At 38.3% G+C, this 15,231-nt stretch overlaps 1 protein-coding gene across 2 annotated transcripts; it reads left to right on the top strand.

Annotated features, from left to right (window-relative positions):
- The first annotated feature begins 1,402 nt into the window (after nucleotides 1-1,402).
- Nucleotides 1,403-12,347, top strand: LOC131332481 (branched-chain amino acid aminotransferase 2, chloroplastic-like). 2 transcript variants are annotated; one of them, XM_058366752.1, is made up of 11 exons: nucleotides 1,403-1,511; nucleotides 1,868-2,143; nucleotides 2,239-2,312; nucleotides 3,657-3,834; nucleotides 4,281-4,457; nucleotides 4,542-4,673; nucleotides 5,069-5,167; nucleotides 6,028-6,144; nucleotides 7,249-7,344; nucleotides 10,856-10,968; nucleotides 12,017-12,347. In XM_058366752.1, the coding sequence occupies exons 2-11, from the start codon at nucleotides 2,009-2,011 to the stop codon at nucleotides 12,132-12,134; spliced, it is 1,239 nt and encodes a 412-aa protein (XP_058222735.1). In that variant the 5' UTR covers nucleotides 1,403-1,511; nucleotides 1,868-2,008; the 3' UTR covers nucleotides 12,135-12,347. The 2 variants fall into 2 exon arrangements, with proteins under 2 accessions (XP_058222735.1, XP_058222736.1); XM_058366753.1 differs by lacking the exons at nucleotides 1,868-2,143; nucleotides 2,239-2,312 and having other exon boundaries at nucleotides 1,407-1,511.
- Nucleotides 12,348-15,231: the final 2,884 nt, after the last annotated feature.

Here is a 15,231-nt window from a genome sequence, read left to right on the forward strand (position 1 = left end):
TTGGACTTTCGGGGCTTGGCTCGGTCCAGCTGATCATGGAATTGGGCCTCCACATGTTCTACATCACAGGCGCAGCATTGTGTGGCGGCGGCAGAGGAAGAATCGGTTTTAGAGAGAGCGAGACCTGGTTTAGGAGAGCGGAGTAGTGTTCACGGGGCTTCAACCAAACCCCAATTACCTCATCTCTCATTCCGCGCAACGCTTGCAGGCTTCTTCCGCCTCATAATTGTTCCGATAAGAAGCAGTTTTGCCCTCAATCACTCACGCCTTGTTTGATTCAGGATTACGCACCTAGGATTGGAATAAGGGCGCCTAATCTCGCATTTTCCCGTGTTTGGTTCCCGCTTTAGGGGCTGAGATTGTTAATATGCCCATCACTATTTTATCCCATGGGGTGGTAGGGACTATTCTATGCCGGATAGAAGAGACGCGGAAGGAAGTTGGAGGTAATTGCAAAAATGCCATCATTTTAAAACAAAACCCTCAGCCATCGTACTGTTCATCCTCGATCTTCCGTTACGCCTCTCTCTCTCTCTCTCTCTTCTCTCTACACCTGAGTTATTGGCTACGAGGAGAAGACCGACCTTGCGATCTCCATAATCGAAGCAGGTATTTCTTCGTCTGTTCTTCTTCTTGTTTCTCTTCGTCTGTTCGATCTTCTTCTTCTTCTTTTGTTCTTGTTCTTCTTGGAGTCTTCGACTGGGTTTTCGACCAAATATATTTCGAAATAGGTTTTCGACCAAATATATTTCGAAATAGGTTTTCGACCAAATAGGTTTTGAAATCTAGGTTTTCGACTAGATTTCGATTTGAAACCCTATGTTTTCGACCAAATGGATTTCGAAATCTAGGTTTTTGACCAGATTTCGATTTGAAGCCCTAGATTTCGTTCGATCTGTTTCTATTTCTATTTTGGCTTGAACGAATGGACTGAAGAGAGGGATTTTGGTTACTGATTTTTCTCTTTTATTTTCCATCTAGTAAAGAAAAGTATTGTACGATTTACAAAAGTATGGTGTGAACTACTCCATGTTCTGTGGCAATTTTGACAAGTAAAATACAATTTTATCACTGATAATTGGAATGCCCAGAAATTGGTTGGATTGCTTGAGAGGGAGGAGAGAAAAATAGTCCTGAAATTAATCCCGAAATATAGTGACAGAACCAAACATGGGATTGGACTCAGCATGGGATATCCCAATGTTAATCCTGCGCGAATCAAACAGGGGATTGTATAGGATTCAGGACTAAATTAGTACTAGGACAAATAATTCAGGATTACTGATCCCAGGACTATTAATCCTATCTGTTTTAATCCCTGAATCAAACGAGGCCTCAATGTATCTCCTTTTATTTCACTTCCTCCTCTTTTATCCCCATAATTGGCCTAATTCGCAGAATAAATTGTTTGATTTCGGAGGAAAATTTGCGATGCAGTTCCGAAGGCAGCTCCTTTTAGCTTCGTATAGTAAGAAGCTTAGCAGTACCGTCCAAGAGGCCCCTCTCACAAGGTCTGTCCTTCTCAGATTTCTGTTCCTACGATTGACATTTATCTGTAACCTATTTCATTCTTTAGCCAAACCAATCAATTGGGCTTATGTATCTTTGACATCTCCTCTTTTATGTCAACTTTGACATGTGATTTTAAACATTTTCTTTCATTATTTCACTCCAAAACTTCCTAAAATAATAATTTTGACATATTGGTTGGAGTGAATACCTTGAAGATGTGAAACTCTAATATGTTAAATTGTCACGTAAACCTTCAAAAAAAAAATTGACATCAATTTGAAGCCACTAACGTTAGCCGGGGAGGACTTGGGGTCAACTCCTCTATCAAACTGTTTGACAGTTTCAACTTTGGCAGGTACACATATACATTCCCATATTCTCGCCCTCTAAACCCTACACTTTGCCGCCTCCTCCTCCTTCAGGAGCAGCATTGTGTGGTGGCGGCGGAGGAAGAAACAATTTTAGAGAGAGGGAGAGAGAGATCTGGTTTAGGAGAATGGAAAGCGGAGCAGTGTTCACGGGACTTCAACGAAACCCCAATTACCTCATCTCTCCATTACGCAGTGCTTGCAGGCTTCTTCCACCTCAAAATGGTTCTGATAAGAAGCAGTTTTGCCCTCAATATCTCAAGGTATCTCCTTATATCACTTCCTCCTCTTTTATTCCCATGATTGGCCCAATTCGCAGAATAAATTGTTTGATTTCGGAGGAAAATTTGCGATGCAGTTCCAAAGGCAGCCCCTTTTGGCATCTTATAGTAAGAAGCTTAGCAGTACCGTCCAAGAGACCCCTCTCACAAGGTCTGTCCTTCTATGATTCTTGTTCCTATGATTGACATTTATCTGTAACCTATTTCCTTCGCCAAACAATCAGAGCCTTAAGTCCTAATCAATTGGGCTAGGCTACGTGAATAATAGTTCCGTTTTTACCATCGTCCTTGTTTTTCTTGATCGGGGAATGTTATTATTGTTAGAATAGTTGGAGCTATTAGCTCCTTGGAGGATGAGTTGAACACCTGACCTCCTTCCTCCTGGCACCTAAATGCACCTCCTAATGCCATTGGGCCCCAAAGGCCTCTTGGCATCGAGGCGCCGTGTTCATATTTAAAAAAAATAAAATATCATCTAATCCTTTTGAATTACCCTCAACCGTAACTACATCAACTTTGATCTGCCTTCATGTTAACCCTCAACAACGACTATATCACTCCTCCTAACTACTGTATCGGTCAATTTGCTATAGACCTCCTCAAATTTTTTTTCTCTCATCTTATTTTCTTCTTTGGTTTTTCTTATATTATCTGCTTTTTTTTTTGGTTCCATTTTTTTTTTCGTCCAACTTGTTAAATTGACATTTGTACTAAAATCACAATTCATAAAGTGCTTCATGGAGTTCGCAAATGACAATTGGTATTCCACAATTGCACTGGAATTCTCTCTGTATATCACATAGTAGCGTATAGTGCTAAAGTTGGTTTTAATAAACTTTTGATTTCTATAGCTAAAAATTTGAAATTGTCAAGACTTGGGTCCCAACTTAATTGACCCCATCAAATGAATTTTTTGGCTATGTCATTGCCACCATTGGAAGAAATTTCATTTGAGTTGCTTCATATTACACTTCTTAGATTGATACGATAATTAAAAGAAGGCCTATTTTTGTCTTGCTCTTTAGAAGGATTTGTTGTTGTTGGAGGCACTAGAGAATGCATATGCAAAAATATTAACAATCAGTTAGTAGTGTGATGCTAAAGTTGGCATATAATCATGAAACCATGGCTCGCCTCATGATGTTACACAATGAAGATAAATGATGTGAAAATGCACTTCCTGTGCTTTGCACGTTCTCAGCCAATTTTATTTTATTTTTTCACGCTGGAGTTGGGTTTGCATACTTCGTAAGTTCTTCTAGGTGTCTTTCCAAAATGTAGAACATTATTTTCTTATACTTACCTGTCTCTGTAAATACCAGTTGTTAGGAAAGGGTTTTGCAGAATAGATTGAATGCAGGAAACATGATGGATTTATAACTCGTTGGACATTAATTGATCTGGATTTTTTTGATCATATATTTCTAGATTCCAATTGTATGTTTATTAATTGCGCCAATATTTTACAGTAACTTTTCTTCTTTTACTGCGACAGTGATGTTGCATATGAATTAGCGGACATAGACTGGGACAGCCTTGGATTTGCGTTGATGCCTACCGACTTTATGTATATCATGAAATGCTCACGTGGACAAACTTTTAGTAAAGGTGAATTACAGCGTTATGGAAACATTGAGTTGAGCCCATCTGCTGGGGTCTTAAATTATGGGCAGGTAATTTCCGTTTGACCAAAAATATATATATATATATATATATATATATATTATGGGCAGGTTGGTCCTTTAGATCTTTATATGGTAGTCGTATACTTACATGCTATGGGCAAGTAATTTGAAATGTTCTTGTGGTATATACTTTGCTTTAAGCTTGTTGGTCACTTATGGATTTTTCCCGTTGTTCTTTTGCCAATGTTGGAGGTAGAAATTTCTTTCGTCCTTTCGACGAGTTTTAGTTGTTTGCATCAGACATTGCTTTAAATTCCTAGGAGATATTCATATAGTTCTCGGCTTATTAAGTTCATGAAACATCATGTCCTGTTGGAACACCAAACAGTTCTTTTAGGCTTTTTTGAAATTATTATTTGTTGTTGTTTGTTATGGTTTTAGTTAAATGCTGTGGTTTTAACTCGTTTTTTAAAATTCCCTTATTTTGGGTGTAGGGATTATTTGAAGGTCTAAAAGCTTACCGTAAACAAGATGGTAATATTTTGTTGTTTCGTCCTGAAGAAAATGCTGTGCGGATGAGGATGGGTGCAGAGCGAATGTGCATGCCTTCACCAACAATTGAACAGTTTGTGGATGCTATAACTGCCACTGTTTTAGCCAATAAAAGATGGGTAATGTGCAACTTTATCTTAGTGTGAAATTTTGTACCTAATTACTAGTTCTTTTTAGTCTACTACATTATTTGGGTTTTTCAGGTTCCTCCTCCTGGCAAAGGTTCCTTATACATAAGGCCATTGCTAATGGGTAGCGGAGCTGTTCTTGGTCTTGCACCAGCTCCTGAGTACACCTTTCTGATATATGTTTCGCCTGTTGGAAACTATTTCAAGGTTTGCGACTTTTGCGATTGACTGCTGGTTTCCTTTTCCAATAATGGCTGTGTCGTTAACTCTGGATTTGTCTTCTTAGATGGTGGATTTTGTTGCTAGAAAATACATGAAATAATTGATGGATTTGGATTCTCCCAGATATGCAAATTTTTTTTAGTGTACTGTCTGTTCTTCGTGGGGGTCATTTAGGCTTTCGAGTTAGGTTTATTAAATTAAGTGTTTATGTATTGGCATAGAAAATCCTATTTTAGAGAAATGAAATCACCAAGCGTTCTGGTTGGTGGATGCTTTGCTACCTTAACGTGTCTCTTTCCCTTTTTTTGGCTCTAAGTTTGTTACAAGTTTATGGGAACATATCTTGCTCAAAAAATTTTATATGGATTTCCTAATTCCAGGAAGGTATTGCACCAATACATTTGATGATTGACACTGAAGTGCATCGAGCAACCCCTGGTGGTACTGGAGGTGTGAAGACTATAGGAAACTATGCTTCGGTGAGCTAGCCTTCCAGTTTGTGCTTATTCATTGACTGGTTTGTCAGTATCCATGCTTGGTTTTTCTTTTACAACCTCTGGAGCTTAGGTTTTTCTCATATTTTTCTATTAACAGCTAGTACAACATCATCTTTGTCATATACATATTCTTAATTCTCAACTTATGTTCTGCTCCCTTGCTTATAAATTAAACACTTATTTACCCCTTCCATTCCCTTGCCTCCGTTCTTTTTCTTTTTCATGATTCCTTTTTTGTTTACTTTAAGTGCTTTATTGTCCAAGTTTGTCTCTTTCCTCAAGTTTTTGGGAGTCATTTGGCATGTATTCTTTCAAAAATTGAATTCACCATGTAGCTTCGAAACACAGAATTTTAGGCAGTATTGTTATTTATGGTTGGTTTATTTCATATTTCATGTTTCATGTTTCATGTTTCATGTCAAGTATAAGGAATGTTTGCCTATGATCTCCGATTTGTTATGATTCAATGGATTCCCCTGCGAGGTGGCAGGTTTTTGATCTTGATATTTTATGAGCAATGAGGATGGTAATTACTAACACTTTGTCTATACTAATGACTATAATTAGCCTTTTTTATTTTTGAACAGCAAAGAAAAGGATTTTAATAATCTTTGAAAAACAAAGATTCAAAGGACCAAAGAGCACAGCGGCATCAGACTATACCAAGTCTTATCCCAACTATTTTGCTTAAGCTTGCTTCCAAATGTGGCATTTTGGACTATATTGTATTAACCCCAACATGAATAACTAGTGGAACATGGGAAAAAAGAAGTCATAGTTGACATTTATATGAAAAGATTGGACTTGCTAATATATTCCATCTTTCTGATCCTCGTGTGTAGGTACTAAAGGCACAAACTGCTGCAAAAGCCAAAGGCTTTACGGATGTTCTGTACCTTGATTGTGTTCACAAGAAATATCTGGAGGAGGTTTCCTCCTGTAATGTGTTTGTTGTAAAGGTAAATTGGAGACTCAGTCAGCTTCTTCATAGTACCTTTTGTATAATGATTCTGCTATCTTGTGTTATTTCGGATGGTAACTGTCACTTGGATTCTATTGAGACCAGATTTTGTGGTCTATTTGAATTGATAACATATTAGTTGATGTCATTATAGTAATAATCGCGGTATTTACAACTTACAACAGCTATACACGAGGTTTGTGTAACCATTGATTTTAGCCGGAAAAAACCCCTAGGTTTGTCCATGGTTGACTATCATTAGATACTGCAACTGTCCTGTAAAGATATAGGGGTCTCGTTTTTTGGTAGGCTTTAATGAATGTTACAGTTGTTGAGCTTGGTTTTTTTCACTCCTCTAAAGTTGTGTTTGATTTGTGGAAGTGATGAAGCTGGGATAGGATCTTGAGTCGAAAATGAGTTGTCCGTGTTTGACTATCATTAGATACTGCAACTGTCCTGTAAAGATATAGGGGTCTCGTATTTTGGTAGGCTATAATGAATGTTACAGTTGAACTAGGTTTTTTTCACTCCTCTGAAGTTGTGTTTGATTTGTGGAAGTGATGAAGCTGAAGCTGGGATAGGATCTTGAGTCGAAGAATTAGTAGCAAACCTCATGTATGAGAATGGCTTGAAATTGATATGTTCAACCATAGAATTGAGTTTGTAGTGTAAAGTAATTGAAAGGTTTGTAAATCCAGGTCGAAAGGTGTTCATTTTGTTCCTCTTGATATTTTTTTGGAAGTAACTAGTGAGGACCAGAATTATGACCATCTCCGGTACTGTTCTCTTAATCTAATCAATGATCATATGAAATTTTCAATGCATTTGTCAGTTCGTGTAACGTGGGATTTTTACTGTTTTAAGATTGTAGAAGGTTCTATTAAAAAAAAAAAAAAGATTTTACAAGGTTATGTTTTTATGATTCCATGATTTAACAGTTTTAATCGCGTATTGACTCTTTCACTAGTGGCTGAATTTGAAACTTTTGACGGATTGTCATACTGGCTTTACCATGCAATTGTTGTCATTACAGGGAAATTCTTTCCTTCATCGATGTAAAGCTTGTTTATAATTTTAAATCCTTCTATTATTTGTCTTTTAGGGCAATGTCATTTCTACCCCTTCTATAAAAGGGACAATCCTACCTGGCATTACACGAAAGAGTATAATTGATGTTGCTCGAAGCCAAGGATTCCAGGTACTCATTAGTTTTGAAAGCCGTGAATTGTTGATAGCTAATGATAATACACGACTACAAGTTTGCTTTTATTGGTGGATAATCTTTATTTGTTGCACTGTTTGTAATGGTAGATAATGGTAGCTCTCTTGAGTGTTATGGGTCACTTTTGCAAAAGCAACTCATAACACTGAGAGAGGTACCGATATCTGCCATTACGAACCTATGTTTAAGAAACCGGACCAGGCAGACTGGTTAACCCGTCACCCGGCACTAAGTCCAGTTCGGTTTTATCACAAGACCTTTTCAACTCAAGAACCGGCCTATTTATTAAAAACCAGTCATAAAAGGCGGTCCAACTGGTGGCCCGTAACAATCGCTCGTGGATCAATCAACCCGTACCAGGACGCTTAAGCATTATAAAAATTCAACTCAGTCGTGCCTTGGCTTGCTAGTTGCCTATGCATCAACGCAAAGTCCTTGTACAGCTCTTAGCAAGACTAGAAAGGCCCACATGTGCAGTCTACCTTAAAAAATACTCAATGTGGGACGGCTTGGAATGGTGCACAAATGCAAAAACTAAGCATCAGGTTTTGACGGCACTTCATGGATCTAAAGAAATTTACATTTATCTTTATTCGAAAAAGTCTCTAAAAAAGCATGTGAAATATGGATCAAATGCTCAACTGAGTAGAACTAATTATTGTGAATTTGGACACTGATGTCTTTTGATTTATGTATAAATATTTATATACCAATGAGGTAATTCAATTCCGGTTCACCCATTGGTTGAACCAGTGACTTGTCCACCGATCCATTTTCTGGGCATTTTTACATATAGTGCAACACATGCCTGTTTAAACAATCCGCAAAAGAGATAATAAGGTGTAAGCATATAGTTACCATTATCACTTTTCGAACAATGAACAATAGCTTTGACGGCATTCCCCCCCCCCCCCCCCCAAAAAAAAAAAAAAAAAAACCCACACACACACACCCTTATGATGCACGGACACGGACACTAACCTAAGTTGCAGGAACCTTCAACTATGCCCACGTTTCTTCCACGGAAACGCGTTTCCGCATTCCCATCGAAGGAAACTCTAAGAAACCCGTCCCAATGACGACTGGAACTCGTTCCTTACCTATACAGGAACTTACACCCAAAAAACAGTTGAGAGACTTACGATTCAAGTTGCAATTGGTACCTTTAAAGTTGTTTTGATCTTGTTGGTGTGCACATCTGATATTAACCTTCTAGAGTCATATTAATAATGCCTTTAACTTTTACGCCTACTTAATATGCACAAGAGCTCTATTGTGTAATCAATGCGCTACAATAAAAATGTTGAAATATAACTAGAAACTTATAATTTTATTAGTAATATTTTATGTGGTAGAATAATATTTTTATATTGACATTTAACAATATAAAATTCCAAAATATATTTATAATTTTAATAATTTTTCCTAACCACTCCCAATGGCGCTCCCACACTTCTATGATCATCCGCTCTCCCGCTCCCGCTTCGTGTAACTAAGACACTGACACGGGGACGGGGACACGGAAACTCTAAAAAAATGGGGTCACGGACACGGCGGGGGATACCGGACACGTCACGTATATATTTATTTATTTATATAAATAAATAAATAAATAATTTTAGCTTGACACCCAAAAAAATTTAAATTTTTTTTAAAAAAAATTACAGTTTGACCTCCAATTTTTTTAAAATTACAGTTTGGCCCCAAAATTTTTTTAAAAAATAACAATTTGGCCCTTGCCGTGTCCCCATCAGTGTCCCTCCCATGTCCCCATAAAAAATTTAAATTAAATTATGGGACACGCCACGTGGCATGTCCCCGTGTCCCGACACTGCGATACGTCGACCTCAGGTGTTGGTGCTTCATAGCCACACACACACACCTACACAACCACAAATCCATGAACAAATCTATTCTGTTGGAAGGTTGGACGGTTTACCCGAACGGACCGTAAACCAACCAGTGTACGTATAGCATAGAAATTTTTGTCTCCATTCTATGTACTCCAAGAAGCGGCACTGTGAATCCTAAGTTCTTATCATAGCTAATCAGAAAAAACCTGAGACCTTTCAATTTCCATGCAACCAGACTTCGGTTTCAATTTCTCAGTAGCTAAACAGACGCTAAGAGGATCCCTCCAACTAAATGAAAAACAAACACAAACCTTAAAGACTATTGGCAGCCGCACAGGTGCATACATAATTGTAATCATTAACTAGCTCAGCTCTCACCATCTGGAAACTCTTTGGTTGTCTTTGAAATCAAGCGAATGAACTAGTGCATAGGTCCATTACCAAACGAAACCGAGCCTTAAGTCCCAATTGATTTGGGTCGGCTAAGTGGTAGCTCCATTGTATGCAAATAATGAGAAAGCATTACAGGAAAACAACTGAGAGGGAGGGGGAGCGGAAGAGACATACGAGGAGGTTGGTGGACAGATACAGCAAAACGGGGCATATGTAGAGAAAAAACAAAGGTCTGGAGAGTACTACAACATATGCTAATATCAACATTTCGGAGGGCGTGCTTTTAATGTGGAGCCCTAGTGTTGTGAAAGAGTAAATTCAGGGATGTCAAAATAGTTTTCTTATTCTTTCCCTCGAAGTTTTCATGGAGGGGAAATAAATCAAACATAGTCAACTCAATTTGAGGGAGACTGGAGTTGTGGCAGAAAAAGTATGGAAATTATTCGGTAAGAGTATTGGAAAGAAAATTTCCTTACGAGTCTGAAATTTTAAAATTCTAAGTTCTAATCAATACGAGCTTTTCCCTTTTGTATCACATTTTAGAGCATGTGGTGTACCACATTCCGATTCCCTTTCCCATACTGGAAGAATCGGTGTCCTAGGTAACGTAAAAGAGAGATACTCCCCAACACCGTTGGGTCATTGGTTCTCGATTTTTTGATGGGATATTGGTAATGAAGTTGCTTGATTTTGTTTGTGTGTTGCATATGAATCGTAAACCAGGCCCTACTTGGTAGTCTTCTGACTCAATTTCGATGTTATATTAGAACTCCTAATCAGTGATTTAGCATGAATTCCTCTTATTTTCTAGATTTTGAGAACTTGCCTCCAGAAGAGGGAATACGTTATGTCTATGCACGTTTGTGCGTGAAATTACTGATATGATTATTGAAGCTTTGTGTCTATGCTTACGCACTCATATAACTTCATCTACCTGGTTATGTAAATTATTGAAAAGTAGTGCAACTATGCTACTGGTACTAAAGAGTAAAGTGACCGGCGTCATCTCTTGATTATAAAGATTATGTAATCAGTTTCTCTTTCTCCCCCTCTTAATCCTGGCTGATGCTGTACTTGTATGTTCCTGCTGGTTTTGGTCTTCTAGCTTTTGTATGAATCCTGCAGCTTGATGCTGTACTTGTATGTTCCTGCTGGTTTTGGTCTTCTAGCTTTTGTATGAATCCTGCAGCTTCATGCACAGCACAATTGACTTCTGGAGCCACTTCTCACTTTTGGTGTAGGTTGAGGAACGGCTTGTAGCGGTGGATGAATTACTTGATGCTGATGAAGTATTTTGCACTGGAACAGCTGTTGTTATATCTCCTGTGGGCAGCATAACTTATCATGGTGAAAGGTATAAGTGCATAGTTTGGCTTTTCATTTGTAGTTTTATGTTTGCAGTTTCCCGGAAAATGTATTGGAAGCGTCACCAAAAAGTATTTCACTGATAGTTATGCACTAGGATTAACTAGAAAATGGAAGAAATGGGTTGAACTGCATTATTCCCTAGCCACTTGTGTCTTGTATCAAATGTTAGGTGCTAATGGAAGCTTGAGTTTTAGGGAACTGTATGGATTGGGCGCAGGCTTGTAGAAAATTTGAATTTGTAGCTAATTCACCTCGGTAACTGCGGTAGAATGATTCCTTTAGCTTTTAATTCCAGCTGCCATTAAAATTGAGCTACATGATTGTGATGGTATCATACGTTTTCCTTCTTGAGCATGACACCTCATGAATGTGGCAATATCCTATCATAGTCTGATGAATAATGACAAGACTCACAGGGCGTCAAGTATAACTGCGCTTATGGGCTGATGCAAGTTATTTGACTTGGTGGAAAAATGTCACGTGAAGTTTTGGAGCTTTTAAGAAACAGAACATTTCCCTTTAGCCGTTAAAAATAGAAAAAGGAAGGATATTTCACTTCGATTGAAAATTTAGTCATTCTCTTCATGTTCCAAATGCCATTTTGAAATGGCAACCTAGCTTACGACATTGTCACACAGGTAACAGAGGCTTAATGTCCCTGTCATGCATTGGGAAGCATTACGTCTACACCTGTTAATATAGTCCCATTGCTTTATCTATACATCTTTTCATGGTGCGGTATCTTAGATTCGTTGTTCTGCCTTCTAAACTTTCATTGGCTGTTTGAAAGATTTGTGAACAACCAAAACATAAAATGGCATAACCTTCCTGGTGACATAATGTCTCTCATTATAGTGGATACTAAAAAAACAAACGGCTTTACAACATGTGACCCCCTGCTAAAAGTATCTGAAATAGAAAAATCCCTCTTTACTAACCTGAGATTTGCTTATGTGGGGACTAGTTTGCGATTTGATCTTCATGTTTTCCTCTACAACACCTAATCTATTGAGCTCTTTTGTGTTATTTTGCAGGATATCTTACAGAAGCGGTGGAATTGGTGTTGTGTCACAACAATTATATTCCGCGCTCACCAGACTACAGATGGGGCTTACAGAGGACAAGATGGATTGGCTTCTTGAGCTGAATTAGTAGGCTGAATTAGTAGGCTTTCAAATGTTTTGTATGCTATGGTTTTGTGCTTTTTTTTAACTTGGGAAGTGTGTACTTCGCTTTCTTTGGTTGGTAAAGATTATTTAGTTTTATGTTTTTTATTCTAGTGTAGGCAGGCAGTCATCTTGTTTATGTTTCTCAATGTTACTTTCTTCAACACATGATTGTGCAAGAGATTTCAAGTTCTATTCATAATATCTTGTGTTCATGTGCTGTTTGTGTTGCATGACATTGTGATGAAAATGTCCAGCTTGCATTTTAAATCTTCAAATTTTCTATTAAATAACCAAAAGAGCAACTAATCAGTCTTCAATGTTTAGTCTTTCACCCCTTAAATGCAATAAGCCAAACTCATGAATGAATGGTGCATGATTCAATACCCTTCTGTCACAGAGCTGGGGAAATATTTCATGCTCTCTTCTTTCCAGTGCAATAAAGCTCTCCTGAATAATATATTCCAATCGGATTAAAAAAAAATTTACTATATTCTAACTGGAAGCCCCATCTTCTGTGCTAGGAAAAAGAGAGAAAATTTCAAAATGACACCTGAACTTTCATTGCAATGTCACAAAAACACCTAAATTTCACTTTATTTCAATTAAACACCTGGACTTACAAAATCTCCAAAATGAGGTACATGCCGTTAGCGATCCATTCCATCCAAAAAATTGCTGATGTGGCACACTTCACCCGTTAAGTGGGCCCATTTCACATGTTAGGAAGCAAATGAAATGCACATAATCGCAACCCAACACTACCCTACTTCACTTTTCTTTACCTTTTAATTGTGCGCACATCAAAACTCCACGGATCAAAAAATAAATAAAAAATCAAAACCTCACAAATCTCCAATCTAGTCCCCTTCACTAGACCAGTCGGAGAAGTTCCCACCGCCACTGATGAGGTTTCTTAGGAGCAATTTCAGTGGTCGAAGCAAAGGCAAATCACGTTCCAGCCCAATGTTCAAAATCAAGGATTGTTGAAGAAATCGAACCGAATTTGGGAGAAATTGTGGATTCGGTTGATGGAAAAGCAGAGGAAATTAGGAGGGTTCAAGAAGTGGAAGCGACAATGGATTTAGTGCAGTGAAAGGGTGGGGTTTTGATTGTGTGCATGTCTTTTAACAGATGATGTGTGCCACATCAGCAATTTTGTTGACGGAATGGATGGAGACTAACGGCAGATACCTCATTTTGGGGATTTTATGAGTCCAGGTGTTTAATTGAAATAAAATGAAGTCTAGGTGTTTCGATGATATTAGAGTGAAAGTTCAGGTGTCATTTTGAAAAAAAATTGTTACTATAATAACTGTGTAAATAGAAAACTTATACAATGTCTTTGGAGCATTATCACGGGATGCTTTTTTAAGGGCTTCCACCATCATACATTAAGTAATGCTCTAGGGCCTCTTCCACCATACAGTACACTATCATAGGATTCACACGTTTGAGGTGGGTTCCCACAAATGTATGGTGTGGGAGGCCATTGGAGCATTGCTCTAACAACACCAGATAATTTTTCCTCTTTTCCCTCCCATTCCCATGGTAACCGTCAATTATACTATCAAAAGAAAATCAAGATTTTTCCCCCATTGGGGTTTCTCCATCTCTCAATCTTAGATTTTAGAGGTTTTTTTTCCTTCCCCCTTCACCACCATACTGCCATCCGCCGCCTCTTCCGGTGTGTAGTCCGACAGCTTTTGGAGGTAGTGTCTTGCAAATCGTAGTCGCCGGAGACGTCCTCCCCTGCCAAAATGGAAGATCTAGGTTGGTGGATGAAGTTTGCTTCAGTACGGCGGACTCCGTATGGTTTCTTTACTGGTTTTTCTCCTCTCTTTTCTTTGGATCTCTTCTTTGATGTCCCATGTGGAATTTCTCTCCGTTTGAGGGGCTTCTATCACCTCCTATGTGGGTGTTTATGATTATTTTTTGCAGTGATCCGTCTGTTTAGAGCAGCGGGTTTAGTTGGAGTTTGGTGTAGTCTGTTAGACTAAGAGTCCTCCTCCAGTTTAGTTTCTTAACTTTGTTTATGGATGAAATTTCCTCTTGATGTACTCCCTCCGTTCCTAAATAAGTGTTCGGCACGCAAAACTAGGCGTTAAAAATGAAGCATTTGTTTTGTTAAAAAAATCAAATTTTTTTCACAAATCAATAGATGGCAATGAGTTCTATTATATTGTGAAAAAAAATTAAAATTTTTAATAAAAAATATGCATGTTTTGTAAAGTCTAATTTTGCACGCCGGACACTTATTTAGAGATGGAGGGAGTAATATTTCTTGGATTTATAATATCACTTGTTATCGTTTTTGGGAAAAAAAAAAAAAGAAAACTCAAGATTTGTTTTTGTTTGATAAGATTTAACTGTAAGTTTTCCAAAACAAAATGGCCAATGATTTTTGGACGTTCCTTTTCTCCCAGCTAGGGGTGATTAAGTCCGGTTTCCACCCATTTTTGAGACCGAACCGGATATTCGGTTTGCATTTAAATAGAAATCGGAACCAGTCGAAATAATTCGGTCTGGTTTTGGGAGTCCCTATGCATCCTTCTTCTTCTTCTATTTCTCCTCATTCATCTTATTCCGTAAGCTTTTGGTGTGACTTGTTTTTGAGTTTTGCTATAGGGACCGACGGGTTCCGTAAGGCAATCGTACCGACGGCAGCTCCAGACAGTCTCCGGTCATCGGACGGCTGATCCGAGTCATTCAAAAATTCTATAAAAAAAAACGAGGAGGCCTACTCGGGAATCAACGGCATCCGATGTGTATAGGTTGATTGATCCAAACACCCTATTTTCGTGTATATATGTGTATATACGAAAAATAGGGTGTTTGGATCAAACACCCTACACACATCGGATGCCGTTGCTTCCCTCGTTGGGCCCTTTTTTTTTAGAATTTTTGGACGGCTCGGATTGGCCGTCCGGTGGCCGGAGACGGCCTAGCTCGGCCGTCGATACGATTTCCCTACTGGACCCGTCGATCCCTATAGCTTTTCTGCTTGTTTTTATAGCCATGTCACAAAAGTGGTTTCCACTTTTGTCTTAATCAAAATCCAAATTTTACATATGATGTTATTG

This window comes from Rhododendron vialii, chromosome 7a, assembly GCF_030253575.1.
Source record: "Rhododendron vialii isolate Sample 1 chromosome 7a, ASM3025357v1".
In the NCBI taxonomy this organism is placed as follows: Eukaryota; Viridiplantae; Streptophyta; class Magnoliopsida; order Ericales; family Ericaceae; genus Rhododendron; species Rhododendron vialii.